Here is a 17,619-nt window from a genome sequence, read left to right on the forward strand (position 1 = left end):
AGAAAAACTAGCATTCTATAAAAATAGACCAGTTAGCCTCAAGTCAAAGAAGACTAATCATGGAGGCATCACCTCTATAATAGCCCCTCTCTACAGCATGGAAAAGACTTGAGCTATTCAATTTGCTAATTTAAAAAATACTTTGATGGTATAATATGTACATATGTTACACCTATTATTTACAGTGTCTAATGACGGCAAAATTTTTTTTACTCCGAACCTTTTCGATAAGACTCAGCAGACAAAGGTAAAATGCACACACCCACTACGCTGCATCGACTTATTGCTAAGAATAAATGGCAGCAATGTTAGAGAATAGCAGATATAAGACACGGTTCGCTGCATATATCTGGCTTGAAGCCATTTTCTCTCGAAGGATTCACTCCAGCCACCATGAAGGCTATGAGATAATAATAGCCTACTGCCCCTAGCTTCTGTTACTTGGCAGACCTCACACAGACTTAGCAGTAGGACAGCATTTTACACGTGTAACTTAGGTACACGGTATAGCACACCTTCGTGACCTTGTATACTATATGAATATATAACATTAGCACTGTCAATTAGATCATTAGGCCTGCCAGCAATACAACCTAGCATTCTTTACACGTTTTACTATGTAACTTGGAGTTGTCAGAACTTTCCTCTCTTCCTAAACAATAGGCCACAGATAAAGAGTGGTTTGTACTAAACCACACACTGGTCATAATCCTAACAGCAACCATAATTTTTTTTACCAAATGTGCCACATAGTATTAATATTGCAGTTTATTATGTCAATGGTATGATTACATCTATGGTGTGATTACATATATAATATGAGTACATATATCTATGGTATGAATACGTTTATGGTATGAGCACATCTATGGTATGATTACATATATGGTGTTAGTACATCTATGGTGTGAGTACATTTATGGTATGAATACATCTATGGTATGAGCACATCTATGGTATGATTACATCTATGGTATTAGTACATCTATGGTGTGAGTAAGTCTATGGTATGTGTATGTTTATACAGGAGTATTCTGGAAGAACACATCCTGGATGCATGTTTCTACCCATCAGCATATATATACACAAACATATATACTGTATACCCAAACATGCTGTATTAAATGATGTCAATGTGACAGTAAAAGGAACTGCGGGAGTAAAACTGTAGGAGCTAGTAAAATCATACAAGTAACTAAGATAATGTCAATACCTCAGATATACCCTGGCCACCCACAACTAGCTCTGCATCCAGCAGACCAGCTGACAATCAGGTTTGTAGAGTTTCTAGAGAATCGAAAACATTTCTGACTAGATAACACCAACAGTCATAACACCAACTGCTACAACTGACATCTAGTCAGAAATGTTACAACAGACATACATAACTGTTAACATTGCTTTGCAATATTAACAGTCATGGTTAACATTGCCTTGCAATGTCAACCATGACTGTGTTAACCTTGCAATGTTAGTTAACATTGCCTTGCAACGTTAACCAACATTGCAAGGCAATGTTAACAGTTACAACGCTATTACAACTGTCAGATCGGCTAGTTAGATCTGACAGTTCCTTGTAATAGAGGGTTGTGTTCCTTGTAATAGAGGGTTATGTTCCTTGTAATAGAGGGTTATGTTCCTTGTAATAGAGGGTTATGTTCCTTGTAATAGAGGGTTATGTTCCTTGTAATAGAGGGTTATGTTCCTTGTAATAGAGGGTTATGTTCCTTGTAATAGAGGGTTATGTTTCTTGTAATAGAGGGTTATGTTATATCAAAGAGTAACTTTTGGTTGCGCGTTCAGAGTAAAGTTTACTAACAGCCAGTTGACTACGAGTAAGCGTGTCTGTAAGCGTGTCTGTAAGCGTGTCTGTACTGTCTCCTAATTAAGAGTCGTTGAAGTACAAAATTCTGATATACAAAGGATGCCTCTCACATGTTATCTTGGGAATCTTTTACCAAAAACCAGCTACTTATATGTATTCAGCCATCGAGTCAGCACAAACGAGAAGAAAAGAAGCTTACATGTCGTTGCAAATGCATATTATGGGTCGCATCAGCGTACATTCCTGTGGTTTCTTTTTCTTTGCCTCCTCTGATTTACTCCCTGTAGTAATGATCTTCGACAATAAAGCGTTGATGGCAGGCTGTAAATAAACAAAACAAGGGTGAGAGTTAACAGCCAAGCAATCCTACAGACACAATAAAACACAAAGTCTAATGGGAGAATAGAAGGTAATTGATCAAGGAGAACTCGAGTGCTCGACTAGCGCTGAATCACAACCTTGAGAGGTACAGAATTTCTAAAATTAGAAAGTCTCTCATATAAAAATAGCCATTCAAGTGGCCGTGACTTGCATTGTCAACAAATAATCGAAAAAGACCGAGTGACAAATTACGAAATGCTGACTTTCGCGCTGCTTTTGTTGTCTCAAGTTAATCAATCTTGCATCATATACAAACGGGTTGCCACGGCTGATACATTGGCAAAAAACAGCCCCCACACCAATAAAAGGTACTAAGTCTATTGTATACAAAATAAACCATACGTACCGCTGGTGCTCCATCGATCTCATCAATAATAAGACAGTTGGGGCGTGGGCTAGCTGTCCCTAACAAAGGTTGCATCGTCAGAGAATCCTCAATTTTATCCTTGAACGATTGGGCGCTTCTCTCATCCGAAGCATTCATTTCAATAACGTTGTATCCGGCATGCCTGGCTACTACGTGGGCAAGAGTTGTCTTCCCTAAACCAGGTTTCCCACACAAGAGTACCACCTGATTGAGAGAAAATGAATTTTTTTGATAATGAAAATCATCATGGCATTCCTACTGACTTTTAAAACGCTGTAAAATTGACAAACTGTAATATGAGTTTTTGTGAAAATCAAATCTTGCCAACTTAAAAAAGTCTAAAGACTATTTGAGCAGTTCAACCATGGTTAACATCGGCATTCCTAACCTGTAACCCAAGTAACTCGTTTGCAAACTGACTTGTCAGCTTCTAAAAACAGACTTATAATAACAATATTTTACTTTCTTATTATTTTATGATATTTAGAACAAAATTTTGCAATTTTTAAAGTTTTCATAGAAAACCGAGTGTATATAAGCGTGTGAGAGGCCAAAGTACTCAACAGACAATAATTATATAGACAGCATTTGAGAGAGTGGAGAGTAGGTGTAGACATTTGCAAAAGAGAGCAGGCAGATGGCGAGGGGCGAGGTCATTGTGTAACTGGGTATATGTAACAGCTGCAAATGCCCATAGCCAATTAAACTATAGATTATAATCAAGTTCAACTATGCTGAGTTCATAATGAACAGCCACGAGCCAAGTACACTTTCGACTTGCCTTCTGTACAGGTCGGTAAAATTTGTCAAATTCTTCTTCGAGTCCTAAATCATCATATTTCTTCTTGAAAAACTCTTTGCTATTTAGTTTGCCTTTTCGGAGACCAGCACTGCCGTCACGACCTAAAGGTTTACTTTGAGCTGCTTGTTTTTTTATACGCGGTTTTTCTTTTTTGAAGACAACGTAATCCCACATCTTCAACCATCGAAGTAGCACTCGATTGACTGCCTGCAAAAGGACAACAGCTGTAACACAAGAAATCTATTTTAAGCAATACATCATCTTACTCGGATTATAATCTGTCCTAAAAATGAATCGGCGAATGATAACGCAAAGATAAACTACAAGTGCAAATCAGTAGGGTTCCAATATACTGAATTATCATGCTGTCTGCCCACAAGAGCTCCTTTTTCCTTTTGCCAATCGAAGAGACAATAGCGTCTTAGTGTTTGCAATTACAAAAAGCTTATAATAACCTTTCGCAAAAATAGACCCAATCTATGATTGAACTAAATATAAATGGACTACCGGAAGTAATAGAGCGGCGTGCAGGAGCTTGCCGAGTCTGCAGTTTATATACGCCATCAAAAGTCTCTTGTTTAACATGTTTCTTGAGGTGAAACAATAACACATTTATAATTGGCAAAGAGAAATGAGCAGTTGTTAGCGAGTGTCAAGTTCGCTCGCCCTGCAGTGAAGGCTGAAGCGTGCCTGCGCGGCTAACATTCCTGGATAATTGCTTGTCTAAGGCAGCGGAGGCTCGCTTGCCTTGAAGATGAACTGAACAGATGGTTCACGGCAGCGAGAAACCTCCCTTTCAAATGACTAGACGCCAATTTGAGTACACAATTATTATATAGAAATCACGGACAAGCCCGCAGAAACTATAGTCATGATTCTCCCCAGATTCCCATGAACGGTAGACAAACAATTCCATGAAAAACAATAGAAACAATAGCTCAGAGATGGTAGCTTATATCATTTTTGAGGTTAGTCATTAAAGAGAAAGATGCCGGCTGTCTGTTATTTGCTCTGGGGGATCTATTAGCCACTCTCCAGGATCAGAATTTGGTTGATGTCCTAGAATCTAGAACTTGCTCAATAAATGCAAACTTGTGATATTTGTTAGTTGGTACAGAGAACTTCTCAACATCAACCTTTTTGAATTAAAATGATGTATTATTCTGTGTTGATGAGTGCCGAAGTAATAACTGAAGGCAGTCAAGCTGGAAGTATAACAGAGAGCAGATTTTGGAATGCTGCTTTTTTGTTTCACTCTTGCAATTTTGTAATTTTAACACAATTATAGAAACAGATTGTTGCTTAAAATTTTCGATAGTCATCTCTATTGCTTTTTAACTTTGATACTAGTCATTGAAAATAGTCGAATGGACATTTCAGAGCACAATTTCTTTTTGACAGGATTAAGCGTTAAACATTTTTCTGCCAACGATTATTAAATTTTCATAGGAGATTATCAGTTAATTTCTGTAATTTTACTGATATTTCAGTGTAACAGCTTTTCAACGGTCAAACTTCAGAAATGGACAGTGGCTCCAAGGGTTGGAAGACAGGCAGACTCTCCCAAACTATCCATGTTACCTTGTGTTCAGTGTAATGGTGTTACATTGTGGTGAGTGGAAATGGCGCAATAGCATCATTACGGGCAAAGAATGATTTAACTCGTCAGCTGTATGTATTTCTATGGATGATTGTTATTCTGAAATGATGCCCAGCCCAGTTGGAGATATAAACCTCTTTGTTTTGGCAAGCAAACACAACTTTCTGTGGCCACAGAAAAGAAGCAAGCAAAAGCAATGTACGTATTACACCTACAGTGACATTGTGTAATGTTTATATAGTTAGCTGGTTTATTTACTGTACTTTTGCAAACCACACCTCTAGTCCAACCTGTCAGAGATTGAAATGATGTTATAAGTTGAATAAGGTTATTATGACACTAGAGTTTCCTCCCGGACTTATGAGTAAAAGAAAAATGAATCTGTCAGCTATTAAGTAAATTGTTTCCACAACTGGTGGGATTGAATATCATCACGCAAGTATTTGTGTTTGTCAAGCAGATGAATAACACACAATGCCAATTAATCGCTAAAAATCTAATACAAACATACATATGTAAAACGCTTGAGAAACATTGACAAAATGCAGTAGGCAGAACAGAACACTGAAGGCCTGGATACACATGCTGACGAGAGGAGCCATTTGCGTTACCAATGCTTCGGCGACGTGTTGGTAACACAACGGCGCTAGTAGGCCACCTTCCTTAGCCACAAAATAATAGGGCAAATGCTTATTCTTTATGGTTCATGAAAGAGAAAGCAAATAGCCAAAATAATAGATCAAGTTCAATAAAACCAACTTCTTTTGATAATTTCCCATGGCCCACCTGATGATCTGTTATACTGCGACAGATTGGTTATATATAAATCATTGGTGTAGATGTGTATCATAAACAGCCATGGCCAAAGATAGTTATAATATTGTAATGTTTTTGAACTATAACAACTTAAGGAGTGCATTGTAGCAAATGCATTTCAGTAAATTAATTTGGTGACAAACAATTGTTTCATTGTTCACAGGTCATCAACACAGTAATTACTGTGACAGTCATCGCTGAAAACTGGCAAGCAGACGATAACCATGTCTATAGATGTACGCATTGTACTAAAAGAATGCTTATCGAATACACCAGTCTACAGTGCTGAACAAAGTTCTAAGACACCGGGTTTCAACGAAACAAAATTGGTAGTATTTTTTCATGCTTCCTAAAGTCACTTATATTTGTCAACAAGTGTCAGATGTGGTATCAATAGAAAGCTTACTATGTTATCTACCAACCTAATAATGCTGCATTATTAATATAATGGGATTAATGGCAGCTATTGTTTAAACTAAGTTAACCCAAAGATAAAGCAAAATGGGCAAACTAATTGCTGAACACAAGCAAGAAGTGATTGTTCACCTTCACCAAAAGGGCAAAACTGTCACCGAGATTGCAAGTGAAGTGGGTGTAGGATGGACTGGAGTTTATGCAGTAGTGAGGAGGTACCCGAAGACCGATTGATTCAAGGTCAGGCTTAGGAGTGGGAGACCGCAAAAATCATCTGTTTGTGCTGATAGCACCATGGTTAGAATCTCACTTACCAACAGGCGTTCAACCAGTCCAGAACTGAACAAGGAGTGAAAAGATAGCACTCAAACTGAAGTGCATCCAAGGACAGCCAGGAGAAGGCTGCTAGAGAATGAGCTATGAGGATGCTAAGCGCAAAAAAAACCGCTGCTTACAGAAGCCCACAAAGAGAAAAGATTGAAGTGGGCCAGGGAACACCAGTTCTGATGCTACGCAGAGAAGAGTTATTTTCTCGGATGAGTCAACCTTCGGGGCCCACAATAACTCTGGTAATTCCTGTCAGAAGAACAATTCAAACCGGAATGCCTGCAGCTGACGGTCAAGCACCCCACCTCCGTAATAGTATGGGGCTGCATGACTGCAAATGGTATTGGGCGGCTAGAAGTTTGCCAAGGAATGATGAACGGAACATAGCATATGAAAATGCTAGAGGGAAAGATGATGTGGAGAGCTAGAGACCCGGTCCCAGATCAAACCCCTCCCAGCAACAAACAAAATTGAGCCTGGTTAGCCACAGAGCCTCGACCTCAACCCGATTAAGAACTTTTGGCTACAAATCAGCGAGCATTTAGTCAAGGACAAGCCGAGCACAAAACTCAACATTTCCTATATGGAATCACCAAAGCCTGGAAACACACTGTGATGAAGGAACAACTGGAAAAGCTGGTACGAAGCATGCCAATACGATGTGATGGAGCCTCCTTTTGCCGTGATAAAGGCAAAAGGAGGCTCCATCAGATACTAACACTTTAAACAACCCAAAGAGCCCTTTTTATGGCCACCAAACTATACCAAAAGTCGTTGTTCACAAACTCTAAGATTAGCAAACTCCGGTGTAGCTTACTATACAGTTCTTTTGCCTTAATTTTCCTGTGTGACAAAAGAATGCAAGTAATACATATATCAATGGAAAGCCCAAAAAACTCTGGTTCTAATGATATATAGTTTTGACAACTTAAAGACAATAATGTAGCCACAATTCAAACTTGGAAGTTAATATCCCAAATTTTTTCTGTGTATCTCACACTTTCGTACAGCACTGTATGATAGTTTTCCCAATATTTTGTCATGCACTACTCTTATGAACTACTCTATGCACTATGTTATCCATTACTCTATTAACTACTCTATGGTGAGCGTGGAGAATCTGAAAGTACCCAAAATGTTAGCAAAGACCTCAGGCCAAAACATTCAGTGAAAATATGACGTACAGGTTTCCTAATATCCATGTCTATGGCCAGGCTATGATCTCATGTATACTATGGTGTAATCCAAGCAGTACAAAAACTATCATGAATCTTCTACAATTGTAACGAGTACCCAATTGGAACTCAACACCATGCACATACCACAGAACCACCCAAAATGTAGGAAATCTGGAAGCGTTCTAATATTCTCAGCGGTGATGCTTATAAAATACCCATTATGAAATAAAGCAACAAACCACGAGAGAAACACCACCAAAATAGAGCAGGGAGGACACAAGAGAATTCCAAACTTACGCTTGTCAACAAGAATATGCTAGACAACCTTGAGTGACCTCTTCTGCTTTTCAATTTCCTAATCAAACCCATCAATAAGCGGTCAGCAGCACCTCCTGGGGTAGAAACCATTGAAATAATAACACTGGTAACCCAGCCTTGCCGCAGAAGAGACATGCTAACCATTAGAACAAAATTATATTCAAAGATGAGTGAGTGGTTTTTCTAGCCAGCCAATGGGTTTTGTCGAGGTAGGCCCAGCACACGACCTTGAATTTTCCCTAAATTACAAATAACCATGTAAAAGTGTAATTATTTCGAAAAAAAATGATAATTACTTGAGCTTATTTGAAAAATAACACTATAAGCGTGTTTATAAGAAAATTTGTTGAAAACTGTTAAAATAAAATATTTAAATAAAGATAAATCACAGCATTTTCAGGCATAAAGATACCCTGTGTGAGGGTCAGTAGTTCCTATAAGAGTTTTATTACCAGGTTTCTAAACACGCGGAGAAGATCTTATATAACCAAAGTTCTAGCTAATTCTCAAATGAACGGAAAAGCAGCGCACTTCCTATCAACATATTCTGCCTCTTTGTCACCCACTATTCGCTATATTAGCCAATTGATTGTTTGTTGAGATTATTAAAAATTTATCTGTATTTAAGATTACAGTTTTTTTACATCAAATAATTCTTTATAAAACCTATTTTTTCAAAGGGCAAGTCATTGAAAATGCATTCTTCAATAGGTCAATTCTTTGTAGTCTTGCGCATGTCCATGCATGAGAAACACTAATCATGCTTCTCCTATGATGGGTTTCCCAGACAAGACAGAAGTGTCCGTCTGGCGAGTGACCTGAGCAAATGGAGTAAACACTTGAGGCTGCCGCTCCTCATGAGCACCAGCCAAACCTCCACTTTCTCACTGTCTCTGAGGTTATTTATCTCTAGAGGCCTATAATTAGAACTTGGTGTTGCTGACTCAAGTTCTTAAGTCATTTTTTGGTTAATTTAGCAAATTATCCAGACATTTAATGAGATGTAAAACATGCCTGGGCATTTGAATGAGGGAGCAGATCAAAGCTTTATTCAATTGAGAATTAGCTGTGTTTTTCTCCCTTATGTCCTAAAGATTCACAGGTGGAAAGTTAAAGTTGAAACAGTTCGGCAACCCTGAAGGACAGGCCTATATCAGCTGATAAACCTCAAAGGCTGTCATCTCTTTCATACTGGAAACGATTAGAGAGAGCCAGTCAGAGGCAACACCGGACAAGGAAGGATCGACTAAACACGGAGCTGTTGCTAGTAGAGGGCCACCAAGACTGTAGGCTTGAACATTCCTAATAGCTTTGCCAAAATAAACAATCTTTCTGGATCTGAAGCATGTAAATACCTATCATTATAAAATTAGTTGCTACGAATGGTGCCTTGAAATAATATATTGTTATCGATCATTAGTTTGTAGCGTCTGTCTAGTCATCTATGGAATTATATTTGTTTGTTATTCTCCATGAAGAAACTAGAAAACTGTTATTTGGCTAGAAGAGAGAGTGAGAGAGAGCGTGAGAGCAGATCAGCACCTCCTCTCCTGCCTGTAGATGATCATATCTAACTAGTAGAGTGGATAGAAAGAGTCAGCTTTAACCTACCGACAGCTAGCTGCTCAGGCTAACCAATCATTGCCCAGCTATCCTACAAGCCTACCACTGCACAGCTCAAATGTCATTCCTTATAAATTACATGCAGTGAACTTACAATTTTCACATAGGTGTCATGTTAAACTCTACATACCTGCTCAACTTTCCACATATGAATACATAAGGCTAATTCATTCACATTTTGAAAATTCAATTAGTGATAGGGCAAAACTAACAGTGGAAGAGTCTAAATCCAATTTGGTGATGACCTGCTGGTCGGTGAGACAAAATGTTAAGACAGTGGAATCAGTGCACTCGCATATATTGTTATTCCTTGAAAAGCTAAGCGTAATCATTTGGGGATTTTACGATGCATTTTAACATAACATGTCAGACTATGTCATCATATCAAGACAAATATCATCAGTCTATGACCTGATACTAGACAACCACTGCCACTCATAAGAACTAATCCTCTCATTTGTTAATACACAGGAAGTTTGCCAAGTTTGTCTAGTATAATAGAAATCTACGCTTTTAATGTGACCACATATGTTTGATATGGCAGCAACTTGTTTGCTATGTCAGCACCTCGTTTGCTATGACAGCAATGTTTTTGATACAGACAGCGATATGACAGCAATGTTTGATACGACAGCAATGTTTGATATGACAGCAATATGTTTGCTATGACAGCAATATGTTTGATACGACAGCAATATGTTTATAACGACAGCAATATGTTTGATCCGACAGCATTATGTTTGATACGACAGCAATATGTTTGATATGACAGCAATATGTTTATAACGACAGCAATATGTTTAATATGACAGCAATATGCTTAATACGACAGCAGTATGTTTAATACCACAGCAATGTTTGATATAATAAAAATCCAAATATTTGTTTCTTCATTCTGATTGGTTATAGGAGCAAGCAGCTTGACCGCAACTTAGAATGCTGTCCATCAACACAGGGTTGGAACAAGCACATCCAAGCAAGATATTGTCTGGTTTCAATTTCAAGGATGTACAACTTAGTTAAAATTATTTAAAAAGTTAAAAACCTTGTTAAAACTTCTCCATCAACATGGTCTGGTTGCAACAAAGTGATGATACCTTATTAGCATTATAGTGGTTGCTACGCATTTATGAAATAACCTTTTTGTGAATACTTTATGCTTAAAGCCCAGCTAGTTATATGAGATTCATGCATATTTGAAGTTATTCATGTAAAGGGCATTAAAAGGTGGCTAATTCTATTGATAATTATTTTCTGTTGATATAATTTATAAAATATTTTAATAAATTGCAATTAAATTATACTTCAGTAGACTTTTGTCCTTATTTACTGTGTATTTACTTGAAAACAAAATATACATAATAACAATTTGATATAACGAAATAAGAGTAGTTAGTTTTATTCAAATACCTAACCTATTAAGTACAATTATCGAGGAACTTCCTGTGATGTTAAGTATAATGACAGCTCTCTGTTCAACATAAAATATTTTGTGTAAGATTACTTCAACTCAACTGATTGCTGATGCACTAAAAGTTGAAGGAACTGTAATAGTCATTGGCAATAACAAAAACCAGCGAAATTTGGATATTTCCAAAAACTGCAAACATTATGGTTAAACAGTCTTAAATTGCTCTGCGATACAAAATATGCATTTGAATCTGAGTTTTTTTTACAATTTCAATATTTACATTTGAAACGCATTCATGTCCGCACTTTGAGTAATTAATGGTGTAAGCTCATTGCTCACAAAATGCTAGCACCGCTCCAACAGCCTAAAAAAAGAAGCAACTCAACTACCAGGCTAATATAATATAGATTAAATAATGCTTAGAGTCTAGCATCATCTTCGTTACAAATATCCTTTTTATTACCTAAAAATAATGCAGACTTACCAGAGAGATCAAATATATATAAAGTCAGCGCTAACAGCTATTTTGCCCCAATGTCTATGAAAGCTTACCTCGTCGCTCATGAGATCGATATAGACTTTGGGAGAATACGTGTCGACCCACAAACTTCGATTCTCCATATTCTTTTTTGTCTCTTCTGTAGGTTCTGACTCGCCAAATAAATCTCTGCAAGCCAAAATGAATTTTCAGATGGAAGCTCGACACACCATTTTCTTAACAGAATTGAAAGTGAGCAATCTCTACTAGCAGGACAGACGGATCTCATTCCTAAGATAAACTTGAGAGTTTTAGTAACATTTCTGCTGCAAATATTTGTTCTCTTTTACTCCATGGTAATAAAAAGAACTACAATAAAACACTTATTATTTCTGGCTATTTTTGATACACAAAAGAAATGCTCATCATTAATAAGATTAGCCAATGAAATAAGAGCAATTTAAACACTGATTTCCTAGGATCACAGCAGGGAATTGGTACCCCTACAACCAGAAAGACTTCTCCAGAAAAGCTGATACACACATCTTTATAACATAACCATAGGTTTGGGAGCAGTGCTAATCCTGTGCGAATAGTTGACAAGCCGTATAAAAAACATACCGCTTGCTTCTTCAGTAACCCATATTGAAAATGTCACATATAATAAAAATACTTAATCGAAAAACAATTATAGAGCTCATGTGAGTGCGAATTTTGGAGTGCAAACACTCGCAGTCAATTATGGCAGCGACCAGTGGCAGCCTCTAGACATCAGGCGCTGCCTTAAAATATCTAACAGATTACCTCTCAACACTATCACAGACTTCAGTCATTCGATCAACAGCATCCAGGGTCGTTTTCATTCTCTGCAATCAATAACATTAGAAATACAAGGGCACTCCGAATTCAATTACAAATGAATTTCAAAAGAAACCAAGCGCATTCAAAGAGCAATCTGTTGCGAAAGGCAAACAAGTGCAAGGGTATCATTCGGCTTCAACATCTGCTCATTTTAGAGTCCATATGCCGTGTCAAGGTCAATTGCATTCCTTATCGCTTTATTTTAGGACATACTGTATATCATTGTTACATGAAGCCCCCAAAGCACCTCAGATTGGAGCATTCCAAACGAGGGGACTTTGTTTCGAGGGTGCTCTACAAGTGAACACCAGCTGAATCACCGATGAGTGGGTGATTCACATGTGGAAAGACGTGAAGTGCCGCGCTGTTCTTTAGTTTATAAGGCAGCATTTGCTATTACTGCACAGCTGAATGTATCTAACGGGCAATTTTATCCTACTATCAATATAAGGCGTTGGCATTATCATACTGCCCAGTTCGGTGAATATTTTATTTTTACCAATAAAAAAGTTAGAAACTTTTTTATTGGTAAAACTTTTCCACCAACACGATGTTTTTGCAACAGAGCAATGACACCTAACTAGTATTAGTGGTTGATTTTTTATCACATCTCAACTTTTTCGTGAATACTTTATGCTTAAAGCCTAGCTAGTGATATGAGATTCATGCTTATTTAAAGTTGTGTATGTAAAGGACATGAAGAGATGGCTAATTCTATTGTTAACAGTTTTCACTTAATATAATTTAAAAAGTATTTTAATAAATTGTAATTAAATTATATTTTAGCAAACTTGTGTCCATATTCACTGTGTATTTACTTAAAGACAAAAGATACGTAATATCAATTTGATATAACGAAATAAGAGTAGTTAGTTTTATTCAAATACCTAACCTATTAAGTACAATTATCAAGGAACTTCCTGTAATGTTAAGTATAATGACAGCTCTCTGTTCAACATAAAATATTTTGTGTAAGATTACTTCAACTCAACTGATTGCTGATGCACTAAAAGTTGAAGGAACTGTAATAGTCATTGGCAATAACAAAAATCTATTAAAGTTTCTATTTGAGCACAACTATGAGAGAAGGGTTGACAAATAGAGCGCAGCCCTATAATTGAACACCACTTCTATTTGATCCCCACTATTTGACATTCTTGATCTTTACGAACCCATAATAGAAAGTGATCAGTAGAAAAGTGTTCATAAAACCGTACTTATAATGACTTGATTACATCAATAACAATAATTTGTTCACTGTTTCTGTTCGTATCAAAGTTTATTTTCCAACTCCAACTCTTTACAGTTTTTTTTGTTAAACTTTGAAAGCAACACCATAAAAATAATTAGCAACAGTATCAGGCTAATAGTAGTTCCTTTTTTTAACGCGGTTTAGATAATTGGATTTCTGTGGGGAAAAAATGTCGCACTTACGGAGGAATCTGAATTTTGAGGCTAAAAATTTGAGGCTATTTTGATTACACGCAGTTTCTTCTTTTTCGTGCAAAAAGTGCATACATGTATTCTAAAGTGCGTCACGTAAAAGTTTTGCTCGGCTAAAAAATTGATTAGACGCTAATATCGACTATCTCAGCTATGCGCAAGAGGAGTTGAGGTCAGAAGAGACTGTAGAATGTATTAAACAGTCAGAAGAGACTGTGGAAGGTATTAAACGGCCAGAAGAGACTGTGGAAGGTATTAAACAGCCAGAAGATACTGTGGAAGGTAATAACCAGTCAGAAGAGACTGGAATGTATTGAACAGTCAGAAGAGACTGTGGAAGGTATTAAACAGCCAGAAGAGACTGTGGAAGGTATTAAACAGCCAGAAGATACTGTGGAAGGTAATAACCAGTCAGAAGAGACTGGAATGTATTGAACAGTCAGAAGAGACTGTGGAAGGTATTAAACAGCCAGAAGAGACTGTGGAAGGTATTAAACAGTCAGAAGAGACTGTGGAAGGTATTGAACAGCCAGAAGAGACTGTGGAAGGTACTGAACAGCCAGAAGAGACTGTGGAAGGTATTGAACAGCCAGAAGAGACTGTGGAAGGTATTGAACAGCCAGAAGAGACTGTGGAAGGTACTGAACAGTCAGAAGAGACTGTGGAAGGTACTGAACAGTCAGAAGAGACTGTGGAAGGTATTGAACAGCCAGAAGAGACTGTGGAAGGTATTGAACAGCCAGAAGAGACTGTGGAAGGTACTGAACAGTCAGAAGAGACTGTGGAAGGTATTGAACAGCCAGAAGAGACTGTGGAAGGTATTAAACAGCCAGAAGAGACTGTGGAAGGTATTAAACAGTCAGAAGAGACTGTGGAAGGTATTGAACAGCCAGAAGAGACTGTGGAAGGTACTGAACAGTCAGAAGAGACTGTGGAAGGTATTGAACAGCCAGAAGAGACTGTGGAAGGTAATAACCAGTCAGAAGAGACTGTGGAAGGTACTGAACAGTCAGAAGAGACTGTGGAAGGTATTGAACAGCCAGAAGAGACTGTGGAAGGTACTGAACAGCCAGAAAAATATGGAATGGTACAAACTAAAACAACAACCAGAATCCAACTGGCTGAGCAAACGATGCTAATATTTTTGTTAAAAAAGGTTAATTTTTATTTCTGAATGTATTATAAAGATGGTTTGTTTATGTCACTTGTCCTTGAACATATATTTGTAGCAGTTGATTGATTGTCATTATTATTATTATATAACTTACAAATTTGCAGATTTATAGCATATTATTTGATAGCATCATTGCTATCATAGGAACATGAACTCGGCTTACAATGGATCGATGCTCGTAACTCCTCTTCTATTGCACATAAAAAGTCAGTTTTGGCGGCAAACTGTAGCAAACATATCAATGAGTGCAATGAGCTTTTATGTAACCTTCTTAAATATAGTCGTAATCAAAAATTTGCCTTCAATTAGAATGAAATAAAAACTTGAAAGCTTCAACAAAATGCAACGCAAGCTAGACGATCATCTTAGGCTAATTGCAAGCCATAGATATCAACTGGTAGAGATATTACTCAACAACCCAATTCATTTTAATTTGGCAATCTACGATAAGTTGGAAGTGAGTTAGCAAAATTCTTCCACCCAAAGGCTTAATGTTGCTCCACCCGAAGTGCAAAATATAGGTGACGTTCGATTCTCCTGTGAAAGGGTTAAATTTGTCTTCTAAAAATTTTGACAAGGTGTTTGAAAAATACAATGCCACCCTTTATTTGAACGCCACCTATAATAAAGCATCACTCCAATGGTTAAAAAATAGAGCGCCATGGCGATCAAATAAAGGTTTTACGGTACTCAACTCAAACACTCATATAACTTAAAAAATCGTATTCCTTTTAGGATTCATATGCAGCACTCAACATAGATTTTAATGTTAGACTCAGGGAAAAGGTCAAAGGTCAAGCACTTCAAAAATGAATTTGCATAAAATTTTAGTAGATTGTATCAGAAGATAAGATCAAAATTGACAAAACTTGGTGACGATTAAAATGCTCAGATCAGGCTAAAGTACGATTATGACATCTATAGTTGTAAAGGGATCGACAGAATAGAGATGCGTAACGCTGCAACTTGAACGCAATAGCCGATATCAACGATAGCAACTAGTGATGTCATTTCATATGTACACTGTAACGCTGCACACCCGGGTTACGGAATCCTGGTTTTACAATGTTTTCACGTTACGATGTGGAGCACGATGTTTATTTGTCTCTCATTACGATATTTTTTTACCATGCAACATCAACACATATATCTCTCGATATTCAAATTCAATGGTCAGTGTGCTGCACACATAGCTCACCACTTGCTATGTTATCGTAAAAATGAAGCAAGAAACAGGTAATAAAAGTTAAAATGATGACAAATTTAAAGTTTAGTAAAATACAGATTAAAACTTAGCTATAAGTAGGCTACATGTTTAATAAGCTAAATTCATTTAAGTTAAATTCAAAGTTTATGTTATACGTCTGTCTCAAAGGTAAGAACTCCATACAGTACGCACTGGACATATTAATGTTCAAAATTTTATTGCAGATCATAACCACTAAATACACTAATGTTACTGTAGGTAACTATAATTACTATGGTTAATATACTATTTTGTTACTAATTTTAATATGTACAGTGGAACCTCGGTTCTCGAACGCTTCGGTTCTCGACCAACTCGGTTTTCGACCAAAAAATTTGAGATTTGTTCGTCTCGGATCTCGACCATAAATTCGGTTCTTGACCAAACCGGAACATGCGCATTTGAATTAGCATTGGGAACAGCTCCGGAAACAGCATGTTTATACATTTAACGACGTTGTTATGAGCCGCTTTCGGAAGGTTCTCAAAAAAGGGAGAAGTTTCGCGTCATTAATTCTTTACAAAAAAGAGCCATTTGGGAGGACGTTGCCTCTACCAAGGAGATTTTCTAGGGACACAACTCCTCCAGGCGAGTTACCCTAAATTGTTTTGGAGGATTCTTCTTCAAAGGTGTGAAGTAAACGTGCCATTGCTGTTTCTATTTTATTTTTCACACGATTTTTGATGCAACTGATCTGTTGCATTTTTTTGCTGTTTCATTATCAATTTATGCGATTTTTGGTATTGTATCGTAACCTTTAATGTTTTTGATGTTTTAAGAGCAAAGCATACGAAATGTTTACTTTTTGTTTTCTTTTTTCATCATCATAGATAGAAAATCTTTTATTAAAGTTAAACATGATCTATATCTACCTGTTTTTGTTTATAGTATGCAGTATACAGTACAGTTTATGGTGTAAAATGTTAAAAAATACTTTACCGAAGTTGTTAAATCGACTTGGAACGGATTAAAACTTACATACATTAATTATAATTTGAAAACTTGTTTCGGATCTCGAACAACTCGGTTTTCGACCAACCTTCTAGAACGGATTGTGTTCGAGAACCGAGGTTCCACTGTACAATACTTATACAAAATTTTGATGCTTTTTAGATTTTCTATTAAAATTTTGCATAAAATAATTACTATGGGCTTCTATCTATATTTATATATAAATATCAATGTTTGTGTGTGTGTCTGCATGTACTTCGGTTTACCCAGCTATAGCTATTAAAATCTTGGAATTAAAATCTTGCTGTGTGCTGGATCTGAACTCACGGAGAAAGCAAGCACAAGTTTCAAACCACGCATTTAACCACTGAGCTATACAGTCCCTAGCACTCTATCGCTCTTAT

General features: G+C 37.0%; 1 protein-coding gene across 2 annotated transcripts in view; it reads right to left on the bottom strand.

The window, feature by feature from the left end:
* The window catches only part of LOC137391009 (chromosome transmission fidelity protein 18 homolog), a 91,475-nt gene that overhangs the window by 50,417 nt on the left and 23,439 nt on the right, over positions 1-17,619 (bottom strand). For both annotated transcript variants that reach the window (XM_068077342.1, XM_068077341.1), the window contains exons 8-12: positions 12,345-12,406; positions 11,615-11,729; positions 3,355-3,582; positions 2,553-2,777; positions 2,025-2,146 (exon numbers count right to left, since the gene is read on the bottom strand). In XM_068077342.1, coding sequence (XP_067933443.1) covers positions 2,025-2,146; positions 2,553-2,777; positions 3,355-3,582; positions 11,615-11,729; positions 12,345-12,406 — 752 coding nt within the window. The remainder of the gene's footprint in view (positions 1-2,024; positions 2,147-2,552; positions 2,778-3,354; positions 3,583-11,614; positions 11,730-12,344; positions 12,407-17,619) is intronic.

Source organism: Watersipora subatra, chromosome 3, assembly GCF_963576615.1.
Source record: "Watersipora subatra chromosome 3, tzWatSuba1.1, whole genome shotgun sequence".
NCBI lineage: Eukaryota > Metazoa > Bryozoa > Gymnolaemata > Cheilostomatida > Watersiporidae > Watersipora > Watersipora subatra.